Here is a 15,676-nt window from a genome sequence, read left to right on the forward strand (position 1 = left end):
GTCTATTTTGCTTGGTCTTCATCCACCTGTAGGCTTGTAGCGGCAGAAACTGTGATGAGACAAAATTAATGATGTAATTCTACACTGTGAATTGAACACAGAGGGTGTTTTATGGTGAATATCGTCACAGCTGTGATCTGGCTGCAGTAGATCATCACAGTAGATATTATTCTGCATTACTCACAACTTCCAGTGTTCTGTTGCTTTTATACTACAGTTTAGTAAAGAAGGTAAAAAGAGAGAAGCGTTTTCACATTTCAGTACTGACCATTTCTTCCGCCATAAAAAGTAGTTCCAAAACTGCCAAGTACAGAGACTATTAATGTTACTTAGCAGCTGATGGTCAGTGGATCGTGTACATGTATGGCGTGGAAACAGCGCAGTTATCAGATGTAGCAACACAAACTTCTCAGCCAATCAGACTGTGTGGTCAGACCTTCGCTTTGCATAAAAGGTTACTAAACATGTCTTCCTCTTTTGCAGGACGGCACTAAGACCTTCACTCGCTCCCCGTCCTGGAGGAAGATGTTCCGGGAGAAGGACCTGAGAGGGGTGACCTCCGACTCAGCAGAGACGCTGCCCGCTAACTTCCGTGCCTCGGCCATCTCCACACCCTCAGTGACCCTGAGGAAGGTCCAGAGCGAAGGTAGGACGCTCTCGTAACTCGGCACTGGATACCTGGTCTCACGTCCCACACTCAGATAGGGCTGGGCGATATGACAGTATATATCGTTATCATGATTTTCTGAACATATCATGTATCGTCAGTACTTGTAGAACACTGTCCAACTATGTGTTTCATTATAAAGAGAGAAAATTTTGTCCTGTTTAACTGGATTTAATGCCAAAAATTAAAATTAAAATAAAAATCATCGTGTTCACAGTTTTTGATTGTATTTTTAAAATGTAGCACTACTAGTTATTTTTCTGTTTACTGATCAGATAAATGAAAAAAGAAGTACAATGACATTGTATATCGTGAATATTTTTGCCATATCTCCCAAATCTACACTCTAATCTATTTCTCTGTGTGCAATAATTCACTCCATAATGCAGTATGGACATGCAATTTTAATATCATGAAATGATTGTAATTAGCAATTATTACTATAACATATTATACTGTCAACGATTGTTCCATTCATAAACTATTCAGCCTTCTTCAGTGCCTCTCCCTTCATACGCTGCCTTTTTTAAGTTGTTACGGTTGTCACAGTTATGATTCTCATTGTATTATGATGACTGAATGCTAAAACTGAGTGGCTTTTAATTGGCTCAAAGGCACCGATCCCACACTCTGTTTTGACATTCACATCAGTTCTGTTGTTAAGACAGCATTTTTCCATCTCCGTAATATTTCCTTTCCTCAGCCAAGGCGAAACACTTGAGCATGCATTAGTGACATCATGGCTAGACTACTGCAGTGTTCTTCTATCTGGCCTCCCTGTCAAAGCCCTCGTTAGTTTACAGTATGTTTTAAATGCTGCTGCTTTTCATAGAAGACTGACCACATCACCCCTGTCTTCACTGGTTACCCATTACACTCAGTAGCCACGTTTACATGCACCCTAATAATCCGTTAATAATCCGACTAAACACTTCAATCGGAATAGTCGAGTCTGATTGGGGCCATTCGGAATACGCTTTCTATCTGATTGATCGAGGTGGGTAATCCTGTAAATAATCCATTAAATAGATGAATAATATCCGTGTAAACGCCTGTATCTGATTACATTCCCTATCGGAAAGTTTAAGTCCGAAAGTTTATACCATTCAACGTGGCGGAGCAGAAACTGGTCTGCAGAGGAGACGAAGTTTATGCTCTGGTCTTTAAAAGACGGCGGTGGGATGGACGTCCAGCTTATGTGTCTCAGAACACGACGTCTTCCTCTCGGCCTTCTTTAATAAGGACATGTGAAGGACGTTTTCCTGAGTCTGACATCATTTTAGAGTAATTAAAAACACAAGTGCGCCAACTGAAAACTCATCTCATGGTAACTTTTACTCTAAGTGGTTCTCCACGCATGTGCGTCATTTTGGATCTGATTACTTGTAGTGTGAATGTAAACGGAGATTTTTCATCAGATTGTTGAGTAGAGTGAGAATAAACACCTCAGTCTTCATCTGTAATCAGAATGTTTTCAATCAGATTGGCAAAAATCTTGGCATGTAAACACAGACAGTGTTCAGTACGAGGTTCTTCTTATCACATATAAAGCTCTGCACAGTCCGGCTCCTCAATATGTGGCTGAGCGGCTTCATCTATATATGCCATCCTGTACTTTAATATCACAAAATTTAGACCTTCTTCATGTTTAAATTGGCTTCAGTAGGCGGTCGATCATTTAGTGTAGTAGCTCCCATTCTGGATATATATACTCTCCCCCAGTCTATTCGGGACGCCACCTCTCAGCTTCATTTACATCTCTGTTAAAGACTTGTTTTCACTCTGTTATCGTTCTTCTGTTTGTACTCGAGTGTTTACCTGTTTTGTCGTTTTGTCGTTAACTGTTTAATGTGTTCATGTTGTTTGGTTGTAAAGCATCGTTGAGCAGGGAAAGGCGCCATACAAATGAAAGTGATGATGATGATGACGATGATGATTCTCTTTTGCCATAAGTCATATAATGGTAATATAAGTGAATTTTCAACCTAAAACTAAAAAATGTATATATTATTTGTATGTTTAATATTATGTAGGATAGCATTGCTTTCCACAGCCTTACCAGTTTTACAGAATTCATGATTTTGTTTTTTGTTGTTTTATTTTTACCATTTTCATTCTGTTTCCATCAGTAAGATTCTGTTTCCTAGCAGTAACATTAACACCTTAGCTGGCTAGCAGGGGAAAAAAAAACCCTTTTAAATGTCCTGCCCTCAAACAGTCTGCCCTAAAGCGCTTAATTTTTCAAAATTTCCTCCCACCTTCAAGATGCATCATCAGAAGGTGTGTTTTCCTGTCTTTAAACCAGAAATTCTCACTCTCAGGACTATTGTGGAACAGCTGTAGAGGGCAAGTAGGCACATTTAGAGCAGATGTAGTGATGGGTACATTTTTCATTCCCCTTAAGTGCTTTATAGGTAAGGAATGCTATTCAGCGATGGGAGTGGAGTTAACAGAGCCGTGTGACCTGCAGTGAGAATGTTGCACACGAGGCAAGCTGTAACTGTCTGAAGTAGCACTGAATTCCTTTGTACATCAGACTTCTATCACACGTTTGCCAACACGGCTGCAGCAGGTCTTTGATTTCGTCTGGACTCCAGAAATCACTGATCATGTTGCTCATGTTTCACTTAAAATATCACGGCACTGAAGTGGAATACATGTGGTCGTACTGTTAATGTAGAGCGACTGAAATATATCGAGTGTTTCTTTGAACTCATCTGATTCCATTTAGAAAAAATGAGAAACAAAGTCCCAGGAAATCTTTTCTTAATCGGAATGTCATGCAGAACATTGTCTTGTTTTGTTCACTGCTGTTTCTCTCTCTCTCTCTCTCTCTCTCTCTCTCTCTAGTGTCTCCGAGAGGAGAGTCTGGATCAGTGAGAACGTACTCCTGCTGAAGGGCTCAGAAGGTGAGCGATTCACCCTTAAAGGCCCCTGAAATCACTGTTTTTAATGAAGGCGACTCGTCCAGCTCTGCTCTAATTCTGCGCATCATTCAGTGTTTTGCTATTAGTGGGTTCAGTTAAACACAGAACCAGACCATAAAAATCAGCAGTAGGCGACGTGTGTTTATCTTTAAGATAAACAGACTCGTCTGTTACATCAGCTAACATTACTAACATAACATAGTCTGTAATACAGTTTGTGTAAATTAGCTGATATCAAACGTGATAAATGCACTAAATTATGGTGAAAGTCTTATTCTAATGAATCTATACGAGTATAAAAAATGAGCTTTAGCTTGAATTTTAACAGCACTGTCCCTGCTATGCTTACTGTGTATATACCATTCCAATGTAATTACATAATTACGTTAATTTAAAAAATTATATATAATACATCAAAAACATCAAGTTAATCTACAACAATTACATAAAGTTTTAAAAAGCAGCTTGAAATTTTTTTTACCTTTTTACTTTTAGCTTTTCTCGATTTTTATATTGTATTATTTGTGCTATTATGGTTTCTATTTTCTTTTTATTTTATTTTATTATTTAATCATTTATTTTATCATCTATTTCATTATTTTATGTAATTTTGTATTTGTATTTTTTGAAATTGTTCATTTTTAGATTTTTTACTGAGCGCTCTTATTTTCTCAAATTTCTGTCCTCTCCTTGTTTTATGTAAAGCACTTTGACCTGCATTTCAATATGAAAGGTGGTGTATAAATAAAGTTTATTATTTATTATTATTACATTCTGTACTGACAGTTCTGAGTCTGGATGTCAGACCTTTTTCCTGTTAATTTTGATGTTAAAAATGACAAAAATGTGCCAGAAATGTGAAGAAAGATCTGCACCTTCCAAAGAATTTGCCCTCTTGTTTGAGCTACGATTTATATAGTAACACTGTGCTTTGCTTTCGCAAGTAAAAACAGTGATTATAAATGGTAAACAGATGTAGCTTTATGATAAGACCACATTTATGAAGCACTTTCTTTACACTTTCTGTCATTTTTGATGTCAAAACAAACAGGGAAAAAGTGCAGACTCGAAACTCACGGTACAGAATGTGTGTGATGTAATAAATATAGATGAAATTAATTACATAATAAAGTATGCAATTAATTATAACAATTTATAAGATAAAAGAAACAGCAGTAACCACTACCGTACAGTACTGCCGTCATCTAGCAACAAAAGCTAAGCTTTAACAGTATAGATGAATGTGGACTCACTAATTGGCAAACAACAGATCACTGTTTTTCATGGTATTTCTGCATTATAACTGCTTAATAAACACAAATGAACTAATTTTAAACCATTCATAAACGGTTTATGAAGTCTTATTGTAAAGTGGTCCTGTTTGCCATTTATAAGTTGCAATTTTCAAAATTGTGGCGTAATTTTATATTATTTCTCACTCATAGCTCAAATATGAGAGGGAAATTCTGTGGAAAGTGCAGATTCTACACTTTCTGTGCATTTTTTTTTCATTTTTGACGTCAAAACAAACAGGAAAAAAGTCTCAGACTCAAAATTGTCAGTACAGAATGTGTGTAATTATATAATGAAGTATGCAGTTAATTACACAGTACTGGCATCACGTAGCAGCAGATCTAAGCTTTAACAGTATAGATGAATGTGGGCTCACTATTTGGCAAACAGCAGGTCACTGTTTTTCTTTGTATTTTTGGTGTTATAACTGCTTAACAACCACAAATTGATTTTAAACCATTCATAAACCATTTATGATGGTAGTCTTACCATTATATAATATAAAATGGTACATGTTAACTGCAGGATCAGCACCAACCGCACACGGACATGCGCTTCCCTCTCCGCGTTTACGAGCTGAACAGGAATGCTTTGAATGTATTGTTTGGTTTTGTTTACGAGCCCATAATGCCATAATGACTTTCTGCTGCAGTTTCCACATGTCCCGAGCGTGTTTTCGGAGCCGCGCTGTTCTCATGGGTTCCGTTCCGCTTCGGGCGCAGGGCTGTGCGGAGGATTTTTGGTCAAATGGAAATTATCAATGCTTTTTGTGTGGAGTTGAACTGGGGTCACGCTAACTCCTGACCGTGCGTTTCTGTGTCTCTCCACAGAGGGCGCTGCTTTACGTTTCATTCAGGAGGAGAAAGCGGGAAAAAAAAAAAGCAATGAATATTATACATTTCTAAAAAATATAAACCTACTGGTCTGACCATTCTGCAATAACAGAAGGAGAGGGGAAAAAGACGGATGACGGATGATGATTGGAAGAAGATAACAACAAAAAAACCGAAACAACGGAACTTGAGGACAACAGACGTGACGAATGTATGACATAGAGAGGGAGAATAACGCGGACTGGCGCTGGAGGAAGCGGATGACTGTTTTATCTTTCGCTCTATCGTTCTCTCGTCCCTGTTCTCTGTTCGTGATGCTGGGATGTGTGTGCGGTGTGTCTCAGTCGTTCATTTGTGCGGAGTTCGTTCCTCCCCGCGCCTTTCGTTTGGACCGAAGGAGGTGAAATCGAGGAGGAGGTGCGTTGGAGATTTGTGCCACCATTGGTTTCTTCATCCTTTCCCACTCTTAGACGGGACGTGGGTGTTTACATGTTAGCGTAGCATGGTCAGAAGGGCTTTGCAGACCCCAACACTCCCAAACTCTGTGTGAAAAGCAATACGGTTGATATTTCACTCCAGACAAAGTCCCACAGTGCTGCCTTCAGCTGCTCCCTTACAGGAGGAACCAGTGTGGAAAAGGACTGCATGGACTGATAGGCACAGTTCTCACTCCTTTACTCCGGTTTCTGCCATCGAAACTTTAGATTAGACTTTCTTTTGGGGTCCCACGGAGACGTCAGTGAGACGCGAACATATAGGGGGGGAGAAAGATAGAGGACGAGGTTTTAGGAAGGAGTTCTGCAGCATCCTAATGGACAGATTCACTTTAAGCCATAACGGAGGAACCGAAGAGAGAGAGAGAGAGAGAGAGACAGGGAGAGAAAGCAGAGAGAGAGAAAACGTTTAGCTTCTGTGTTGCGATGCATGTCAAACATCCCAGATGACAATGAACTAAACCTTTGGGTAATAAGACAATGTGAATTAAAACTTAAAAAAAAAAAATTCTATGTGTACATTAACATACGACGACGAGAGCCTGGGGAACAATTTGTAAAATGTGTGTATTTTCATTTTTATTTTTTATTTTTTATGATAACTATATTTATTTTCTTTATGTATGTATTGAATAACTGTATGTACATGTTCATTTAATACTTAATTCTGACTGTAATTTGATTTTATCTAGTTTAAAGCGTAAATATTGGGGAAAAAAAAAGATATTAATAACATGGTCATTAAAATATGCTACTTGTATGTGTAAATTTTGAGAACAAAATTGTGTTATGATTTAAAACAGAACATTACTGATGATGAGGATGACAGCGGGAGTGGAAGTGAAGATGCCATCTGCAAAATAAACCACGATGATAACTGACGATAATGGAGAATATAAAAATAAAAATAAAGTGGTTCTAACGGTAAACGCCCCCCTCTGTTGTTTGTGTCCGAGTGTGACTTCACTCCAGAAGTTTGGTTCAATCACGTTTTGTTGTTTTTCTATGTAATAACAAGTTAAGAACAGAGAACAAACTTAAATAGGACATTTTTCTGAATATTTTAGTGCTCAATTTATACTTATTTGCTTTAGGAGTTTAACACATCAGCAGTAAATGTGCAGTAAAATGTGCAGAAGTGTGTTCTCTCTCTGATTCACTCATCATCTAAGCCGCATATCCTTGTGGGAGGGTGCTGGAGCCTATCCCAGCACTCATTGGGCAGAAGGCAGGATACACCCTGGACAGGCCGCCTGTCCATCACAGGGTGGACACACAGACACCCATTCACACTCACAAATAAGGGCAATTTAGCATCTCCATTTGGCCTGACTGCATGTCTTTGGACTGTGGGAGGAAACCGGAGCACCACGCAGACACGGAGACCCTGGTCGCCTGGCCGGGGAATCGAACCCAGACCCTGTTTGCTGTGAGTCAACAGCGCCACCCACCCCGCCTTTGTAGAGTATGTGTCCATAAAACAGGTGATTTGACCATGGTTGCAGAAACTTTAGAAGGGTTGTACAAAATAACAGAAACACCACATGAAGAACTCAAAGGACCTCTATGTAGGCGTACAGTTACAGACTGTTATGTACTTTGTTGGTCTTACAAGGGAAATTAAGGGGGTTAAGTGGCTTGCACAAGGGCACAACCAGGTATGCCTAGTCAGTTGTGGGATTTGAACCCGCAACCTTCCGGTTGATGGCTCACTCCTCCTGCCACAGGCTACCGGCCACCCCATACAGTGTCAGAAGTAAAGGTTCTATGCAGGTACATTTTTACACAAATTTCACACACATATAAATGTTCCCTCAAAGGTACAGCAGTGCTTTGAAGGTCCAGTTGTGAACCTTAAGTAAGTTTTTCCAGGTGAAAAGTTCGTATTTGTACCTTTTCATAACCGAATGTTTTAAAACAGAACAGTAAAATAAAAGCCTGGAGACGAGACGGGGTGTGTGGAGTCAGTACAGCTTAGAACATATCATTTCAGTGGATTATGGTTCAGTTATGTTCCCTGACTAAAGGTACTGAGATGTACCACTGAGGGTACCACCCCAGTGACAAGAGGGGTCCTGCCCCAGTGACAGTTCATTACCTTTATTTATGAGAGTGCAGTACAGCCCCTAGTCCATCTGTTGCAGTTTGTCAGCCCCCCTCTACACCATTTCTCATTGGTCAGTTTCTGACCACAAGGCCGCCAGATATTGTTTGGGTGGTGGTCCATTCTCAGCACAGCAGTGACACTGACTTGGTAGTATGTGCGGTGCTGGTATAAGTATCAAACACAGAGGTGCTGCTGTGGTCTTTACACACTGTGCCCACTCACTGGCCACGTTATCAGAAACCCCTCTCTTGTACCTTGATGGTGAACAGTTAGAGACTGTAGCCCAACTGTTGATACACAGTTTGTGTAAGCCATCCTCTACTCCTTCATCATTGGTCAGTTTATGACCACAGAGCTGCTCTTGGCTGCTGGATATTTTTGGGAGTAAACAAACTCCAGCAACACCCCTGTGTCTGATCCACTCATACCAGCAACACACACACACTACCCTGTCAGTGTCACTGCTGTGCTGAGAATAGACCACCACCCAAATAATATCTGGCCGTCCTATTGAAACTGACCAATGATGAACCGGGTAGAGGGGGGCAGAGAAATTGTGGAGCAGCAGACAGGCTACAGTGTGTAACTGTGTACACAGATATAGTGGAGACATATAGTCGGTTTTTCCTGATAAAATGGCCAATCAATATTTCGCAGGCTTGTTATAAGTGGTATAAGTCGTTGCTTAGGGTCCCCCAAGCCACCAGGGGGCCCCACAAGTATGTACTATTTGTTTATTTTATTTACATATTACATTTCCTGTATATACTTATGGTTTTACTGTCTCTACTTTAGCATTAAACCTTTTTCCTAATCAAAGCTGGTAAGTATCGATTAGGCCGTGTAGCCGGCCCCCAAGTAAGATGTCACTTATGGACCCCAGATGTCTAGGAATGGCCTTTTTTCATTAAGTTTTAGTCAAGACACATCTGCCCCTCTTTAAAGAAAACACTAACACTTATGTACATTCCACTTCATCTTTTAATGCTTTTTTTCACCGTTTTCTCATCTATTGGTATCACAAACCATGAACACATATAAATATCTACTCCATAATGTATGCATTTTATTACATGGTCTGTTTTTTTCTGTAAAAAAAAAATCAAGTCTAAGTAAAATAGAACTCTATAAATCTCTCACAACAGTAAATAATATACTGTGAGTTGAAAAGTCAAATCTTCCCTCAAGTCATTTCATACCAGGCAGTGCACACTGGCATATAATTTAAAGCAAGCCTCTGCGTGGAGTTAACAGCAGCCCAGACTGTGGAGCACAGGGCGTCTGATATGAGGCACCAGGCAGGGTTTGGGTCAGGCAGCTCTGAGTTCATCCACTAGAGGGATCTTTACACCGCTCTGAGGCCGACTGTCCTCACGAGTGTTTTTAATCTATAAATATATACATAATTACATACTTACATAGATGAGTGTGTTTTAAGTGTAGAACATTTACAAAGAAATATATTAATATCACAAGTACTCATGCTTACATACTAATTAACAAGTAATAACTTACAGTCTGTATATAATAGATACGTAACGGAATAAAAATACATAGTTCAACAGCATTGACTGAAATCACTTGTGACAGAAAAAAAAAAAAGATTTGACCTAAATCCTGAACTGAGGTTGTGTTGTTTTTAATGAGCTCTTTGGCAGAACATCAAATTTGCATAATCTTCCCTTTCAAATGTAGTCGATCAGCCAAGACATGTTCGGTGTCTGAACTGTTGCGTCTTTAGTTTTCCCCCGGAGGCTATGAGGCCAATACAGCTAACAAGAAATGGAAGCTTATGTACACACATTCGCATAATGCTAACTGCATTCCTGAATGATCGCACACTCGCCTCAAACTGTGTGGAGTTGTTCAGTAATCCTCTAATGGACTTTTTTATGTGGTTTCTGACACTGACAGACCGTTAAAGATGGACTAAAGCACACTTGCATAGCTAAAAACAGGAGCATAGCCACCTCGAAGCCTGAATAGCTAAAAACAGTAGCATAGCCACCTCGAAGCCTGAATAGCTAAAAACAGTAGCATAGCCACCTCAAAGCCTGAATAGTTAAAAACAGTAGCATAGCCACCTCAAAGCCTTAAGTTTTCTGTAAATTTGTCCATTTTTAACATTCAGAAACCACCTAAAGAATTCTGTCTGAGATGTGTTGCTGCTGTTTGAGGCAAGCAAGTTAACAGACATACAGTTAGCACAATGCTAATTGTAGAGGGCATAAGCTTCCACTACTTGTTAGCTACATTAGCCTCAGAGCTCCAGAGCACTACAGCAAAGAGGAAGATAGTGCACATTTGACTTTTCACCAAATTATTCCTTTAATATCTGCAGTAATTACACTGGCCAACTGGTACAAGCTGACATGGACTGGAGGTATGGATTAAGAGAGAGAGAGGGTGATGTGTTCATACAGAATGAAGAGATTTCCACAACATTCCCACTGACCGGGAGGAACCTGCACTAGCCAGTCTGTAGTTACTAGGGATGTTCCAATCTGCCTCAGATTCCAATGCTAAATGTTCATACGCAATGCAGTCACACCTAAAAAGTACATGTAAAACAATAAGTAAGCTATGCTAGGCTATCAGTTACATCAAAATGCTAAAGTAAAACATGCATAGCATGACACTCTTAACTGTGTTTCATTCTGAAATTAGCACTTTATGATGTATGGAATACACAACTTTTGCATTTCAGTTGCTCTAACATGCTCTGATCTAACAATTAGCGGTGGGAAATAGAGGTTGGACCCATGATTTCAACTCAGGGTGCCAAGATGCAATTATGACGCGATTCACAATGCATCTTAAACTTTGATTTCTATAGCCTACTTTCTGAATTTTTCTTGTATTGTCATTAACAAGTACCGTTAGCTGAATTCGAATGTAGCCGATACTCTTCCACTTAAAAGTCTATCGGCCTGTTTCCCCATTTTCTACATTTAAACAAAAATGCCTTTGTAAAAAAGATTCACAATACATCTTAATGTTTTAATCTCTATAGCCTCCTTTCTGATATTTTTCCTGCATTATCCTTAACAATACTGCCCAGATAGCAGACAGTTTTGGCCCAATTCTGCCTTTCCTATGTGAGTGTTGGTTGACTACCAGGTAAATACTAGGCGTGCGAGCCTGAATAGGACCAGATCCTGGACAGCTTTGTACAATTTTGCCTTGTATTAACATTCATGGGACAATTCTGGTGTAAATGTTGTGGACCAACAATGTAGTTGGGCCAGATCGGGGCCAAACTGGGGCCATATCCTTTAGTTCTATTCATTTTACAGTGTGTGGGCCAGACCTGGGCCGAAGACCCAGCTGTATATTGGGCCAGAACAAACCAAGGATGTGGCTCACCAGTGGGCTAGACAAATTTTGCTAACTGGGTGTTAGCTTAGCTAAATTTGAATGTAGCCGATACTCTTGCATTTAAGTCTACAGGTCTTTTTCACCATCTATTACATTTAAACAAAAATGCTTTTTGTATAGAATGATTCGCAATGCATTTGTGATTACCATGTACTGTTAGCTGAATTCAAATCTAGCTGATACTCTTGCACTTACATCTATAGGCCTGTTTCTACCACGCTTATACAAAAATACCTTTTGTTTTTTGTGTCACATATTGTAAACAGTAAAGCTCACATTGTTTACTTTTCATCCACAATGTTGGGTAATGTATATTGTACTAAAAAAGTGCTACAAAGCTGGGCTGCGCCAAAATTATCCCATTTTAAAATGTCTCTGGTTGTGTGTTAGTTTATTTTACAGTGGGGAAACCCAGACCCTATATAATACTCTGGTTACAATGTTTGGTGAATAGATTCAGAATCTTTCAAGGGGCAATGCATCTAAGAAATGATTATTTTCCACAACACTAATAGCAATGGACTTCCTTTTTAAGCACAGCTAGTTTTACCCTGTTTTAAACAAAGATCGCTGCCTAAACTGCCATTGTGTTTTGAGTAAGAGCAGCTAGCTTAATGTGCTGGCAAGGCAAAAGGCTACGAAGCTACTTTCATTTTCAAAATAGTTTCACTCTGCAGACAATTAGACCTCTTCACTGATGCAAGTTTTAGATCATGTCCATTCATGTCACATCTACAACAGCACTAAGACAGCATTAAGAAAGGAGCAGCACACGGCTAAATATAACCAATAACAATCCATTAAAATATGCCTTGATTGCTTCTGAATTTCAGATCTGATTGTGGCATCCCTAGTAGCTACGTCTCGATTCTCTGATATCTTATTCAACTGTCTTTCTCTTTCCCTCCCTTTCTTTCTAGGAAAGATAGGAGTAGAGAAAGATTTCTCTCTTTCATCTAGTCCCTCTTCCCTGCCATTGGTTCCTGTGGTTTCTGGACTTCAGCACACATACACAGGACGAGTCTATGCGGATCCAGTTCCAGAACGTTCTTCCACTGCTGTCCGAGGTGAACGCCCTCACGTACGTATGTTTAGTCCGACACTCGCTTATCCAGTGCTTCTTGTCCACCCCCAGGCAGTCCCCCCCAGCCACGCCATGCTCCCCAGACGGCACCTTGTTTTTAGCCCCACGACACCTGGTCTCGTAGAAGATTTGCGCGAGCCTGTTGCCCTTCTTGGTCTCGAAATAGTCAACCACTGTGACGTTCCGCATCTTAAAGTCCATGGCTGTCTTCCTGTCCGTCACCCACATGCTGACAGACTCACAGGCGGCTCGCTCCCGACCCTCCAACCCCACCTGCCGTTTGTTACGGTGTACCTTGTGAGGGTGCTCAGAGGAAGGTGCTGGTGACTGTTCCGCAGAGACAGAGAGACCTAGCAGCAGGTTCCTGTAGGACTCTCCGTCACTGTCCTGGCTTGGATTGCCTACGTTCTCCAGTTGCGTCCTGCTCTGCTCTTCATCTTTGTCCTCGTCCTCCTCTTCTCCTTTCTCAGGCAGAAGGCCCGAGTCCAGCAGGAGCTGCAGAGGAGGGTGTTTGGGAGGTATAGGGGAGGCCGTAAAGAGGACTCTGGGATGGGAGGCAAGCAGCAGCATTTCCTCGTCTTCCTGCAGGGCTTCGTCTAGGCTCAAGTCCAAGCCTTCAGCAGGCATCAAACCTCCCAATCTCTCTCCATCAGCTCTGTCCACAGGCGGCAAGTCTGGCAGCAGCTCATTCACAATGGAGTTCTCCTGGTTGTCCTGGTTTTTTAGTAGAGTCCTCTTACCTAAAGTCCCATCACTGTCCTTATCTTGCAGCAAGGTCTTCTTACCCTGAGTCCCACCATTGTCCCGGTCTTTCGGCAGGGTCTTCCTACCCCGGGTCCTCTCGCTGTCCCTATCTTTCAACAGGGACTTCCTACCCCGAGTTCCAGCTACATCAAAGCTACCATCATCCTTAAAGCGGCCACCTTGGGGTCTGTAGTCCATAAGAATGTGACTGTCCTGGAAAGCACTGCGTGCTTGACTTTTTAAACCTTGTGATCTAAGGTCCACCTGATCTCCTGTCCTGGCTGAGTCTTCCCCTGCTGCTAGCATCTCCTGGCTTTGCTTCCTTTTGGATAAAGACTCCTTGTACACAGAATAGGACAAGTTGTTATCCTTTAGATTGTATGCATCTGCTGTTCTGTGTGGCATTTTTTCTGTGTTGTTGGCGCTTGAGTTGAAGTCCTCATGGGAGTCGTGGTCCGCAGACGAACCGGTTCTGATGTTGTTGCCAGGCTCCATCATTGCGGCAGCAAGCCTGGGCAGAGGTAACCTAAGGAAGAGCAGGGCCGAGGCGATCACCATGGCAACCAGGGGAAGCCAGTGCATCACTCCCAAGACGTATCAACTGGAAAAAAGAGAGAAGGAGAAAGAAAGAAAGTAAGATAACTGGGGAGACGGAGATTTTAAGACATTGTTATAAATTGCATTAGTCTAAAAAAAATCCAGGCACACTTCCATTTAACAAAACAACATGCAATAACAATAAAGTTTAAATGGCTATTACCTTACAGCTCTGGCACACACCAGTGGAAACAAAACAACAAAACTGTAGTACAAGGAAAGTTGGGAAAAGTTTGGAGTCAATTCAATTACCCACTCTGGTTATTCTACACATATAGCCAAGGCCTGGCCGCACAGCTTGAAATGCAAATGTCACTATATACTCTTTCACCATGTGCTCTGTTGAAGACATAATACATTTCATGGTTTTGAGAACAAAGGAAATGGAACGCAGGGAGTGTTCAGCTTTGCGCTGAAGGAAAACTGATTGTTATCCTGTGATTCTACGGTGCTACTGTTACTTTAAAGCCTTGTTCATTCTAGTCAGTCCTAATAGTTTCCAATGAGCCGCATAACTTGGCAAGCCAAGCCAAAGCCGTGAGATAAACATCCAGCATGGCCCCAGTGCATTCAGACAACGAAAAAAGCTTCTTTATGTTTACGCTTCAGGGCTTGAATACCTCTTACAAGTTCAGCGCTTCGTAAATTCATATATAAATGTCTTTGTATGTCATTCGTAAGCAAGTTAAGTATGTATTATAAACATTTTTCATGAAACCGAATTATTACCAGACATATCTGTACATATAATCATAATCTTATGTCCCATATTTGCTGCTCGTCTGTTGTACCCTTAACACTAACCTAGCCTTTTAAAAATAGGCTAACAGGGCACTGCTGAGGTCTGTTCTGTTCATGCTGCTCACTTCTGAAAAGAAAAATTATTATTAATTAAAATAAAATTAGTACCATGCACTATATTATCATAAATCTATAAATATTATTCACCTAAAATCGCAGGCATGTTAAACCCTGAGTCTTATTGCTCAGTAACTACAGGGACTTCAGTGCAAACCGAATTATTCTTAAGTTATAGAAATGTGTAATGACCTGCCAGCAGCTCCTGGCTGTTTGAAGGTTTTAAATACTGCCCAGCTCCAAATCTTAGCCATCAACACTTACATAATACAATCTCTCACACACCCTCTAGCTTTATAAGCCTCAGGAATGACAGCATCTGCCAGGTTACAGATTGAAGATGCAAAAACAGAGGATTGCAAACACTGTTGTCCAGTAGCAACAGTGAAATACAAACACTAAAGTACATACTTTACAGAATACACAATATACACATTTTATGACTTTTATGATAGCTAACAAGTGATGGAAGGCCTAGCAGAGTCATTATTCTTACAGGAAAGCCAGCTCAATTGGAGACCATCTTGGCAATGCACCCGGGCAGTTATTCTCGCTTGTATAAAACCACAATCCTATCCCTTTGAATGTGGAGAGACCTATAACACTGGAACTGAAAGCTAACTTACTTCAGCCAAACACTTTAAGTTCAAGCACAGGTAGTTCGATCTACCGTGGTCAGCCGATAGACTTTCCC

The 15,676-nt window shown here is 40.7% G+C and overlaps 2 protein-coding genes across 2 annotated transcripts in view; one reads left to right on the forward strand and one right to left on the reverse strand.

Moving 5' to 3' along the window:
• Positions 1 to 7,143, forward strand: part of ppfia3 (PTPRF interacting protein alpha 3) — a 71,451-nt gene extending 64,308 nt beyond the window's left edge. Inside the window, exons 30-32 of the mRNA XM_036589873.1 lie at positions 484 to 646; positions 3,518 to 3,576; positions 5,718 to 7,143. Coding sequence (XP_036445766.1) covers positions 484 to 646; positions 3,518 to 3,564 — 210 coding nt within the window. The 3' untranslated portion in view covers positions 3,565 to 3,576; positions 5,718 to 7,143. The remainder of the gene's footprint in view (positions 1 to 483; positions 647 to 3,517; positions 3,577 to 5,717) is intronic.
• A 2,994-nt stretch (positions 7,144 to 10,137) lies between these two features.
• Positions 10,138 to 15,676, reverse strand: part of LOC118820922 — a 29,727-nt gene continuing 24,188 nt past the window's right edge. The window contains exon 3 of the mRNA XM_036589261.1: positions 10,138 to 14,128. Coding sequence (XP_036445154.1) covers positions 12,652 to 14,109 — 1,458 coding nt within the window. The 5' untranslated portion in view covers positions 14,110 to 14,128 and the 3' untranslated portion in view covers positions 10,138 to 12,651. The remainder of the gene's footprint in view (positions 14,129 to 15,676) is intronic.

This window comes from Colossoma macropomum, unplaced genomic scaffold (assembly GCF_904425465.1).
Source record: "Colossoma macropomum unplaced genomic scaffold, Colossoma_macropomum, whole genome shotgun sequence".
Taxonomy (NCBI): domain Eukaryota; kingdom Metazoa; phylum Chordata; class Actinopteri; order Characiformes; family Serrasalmidae; genus Colossoma; species Colossoma macropomum.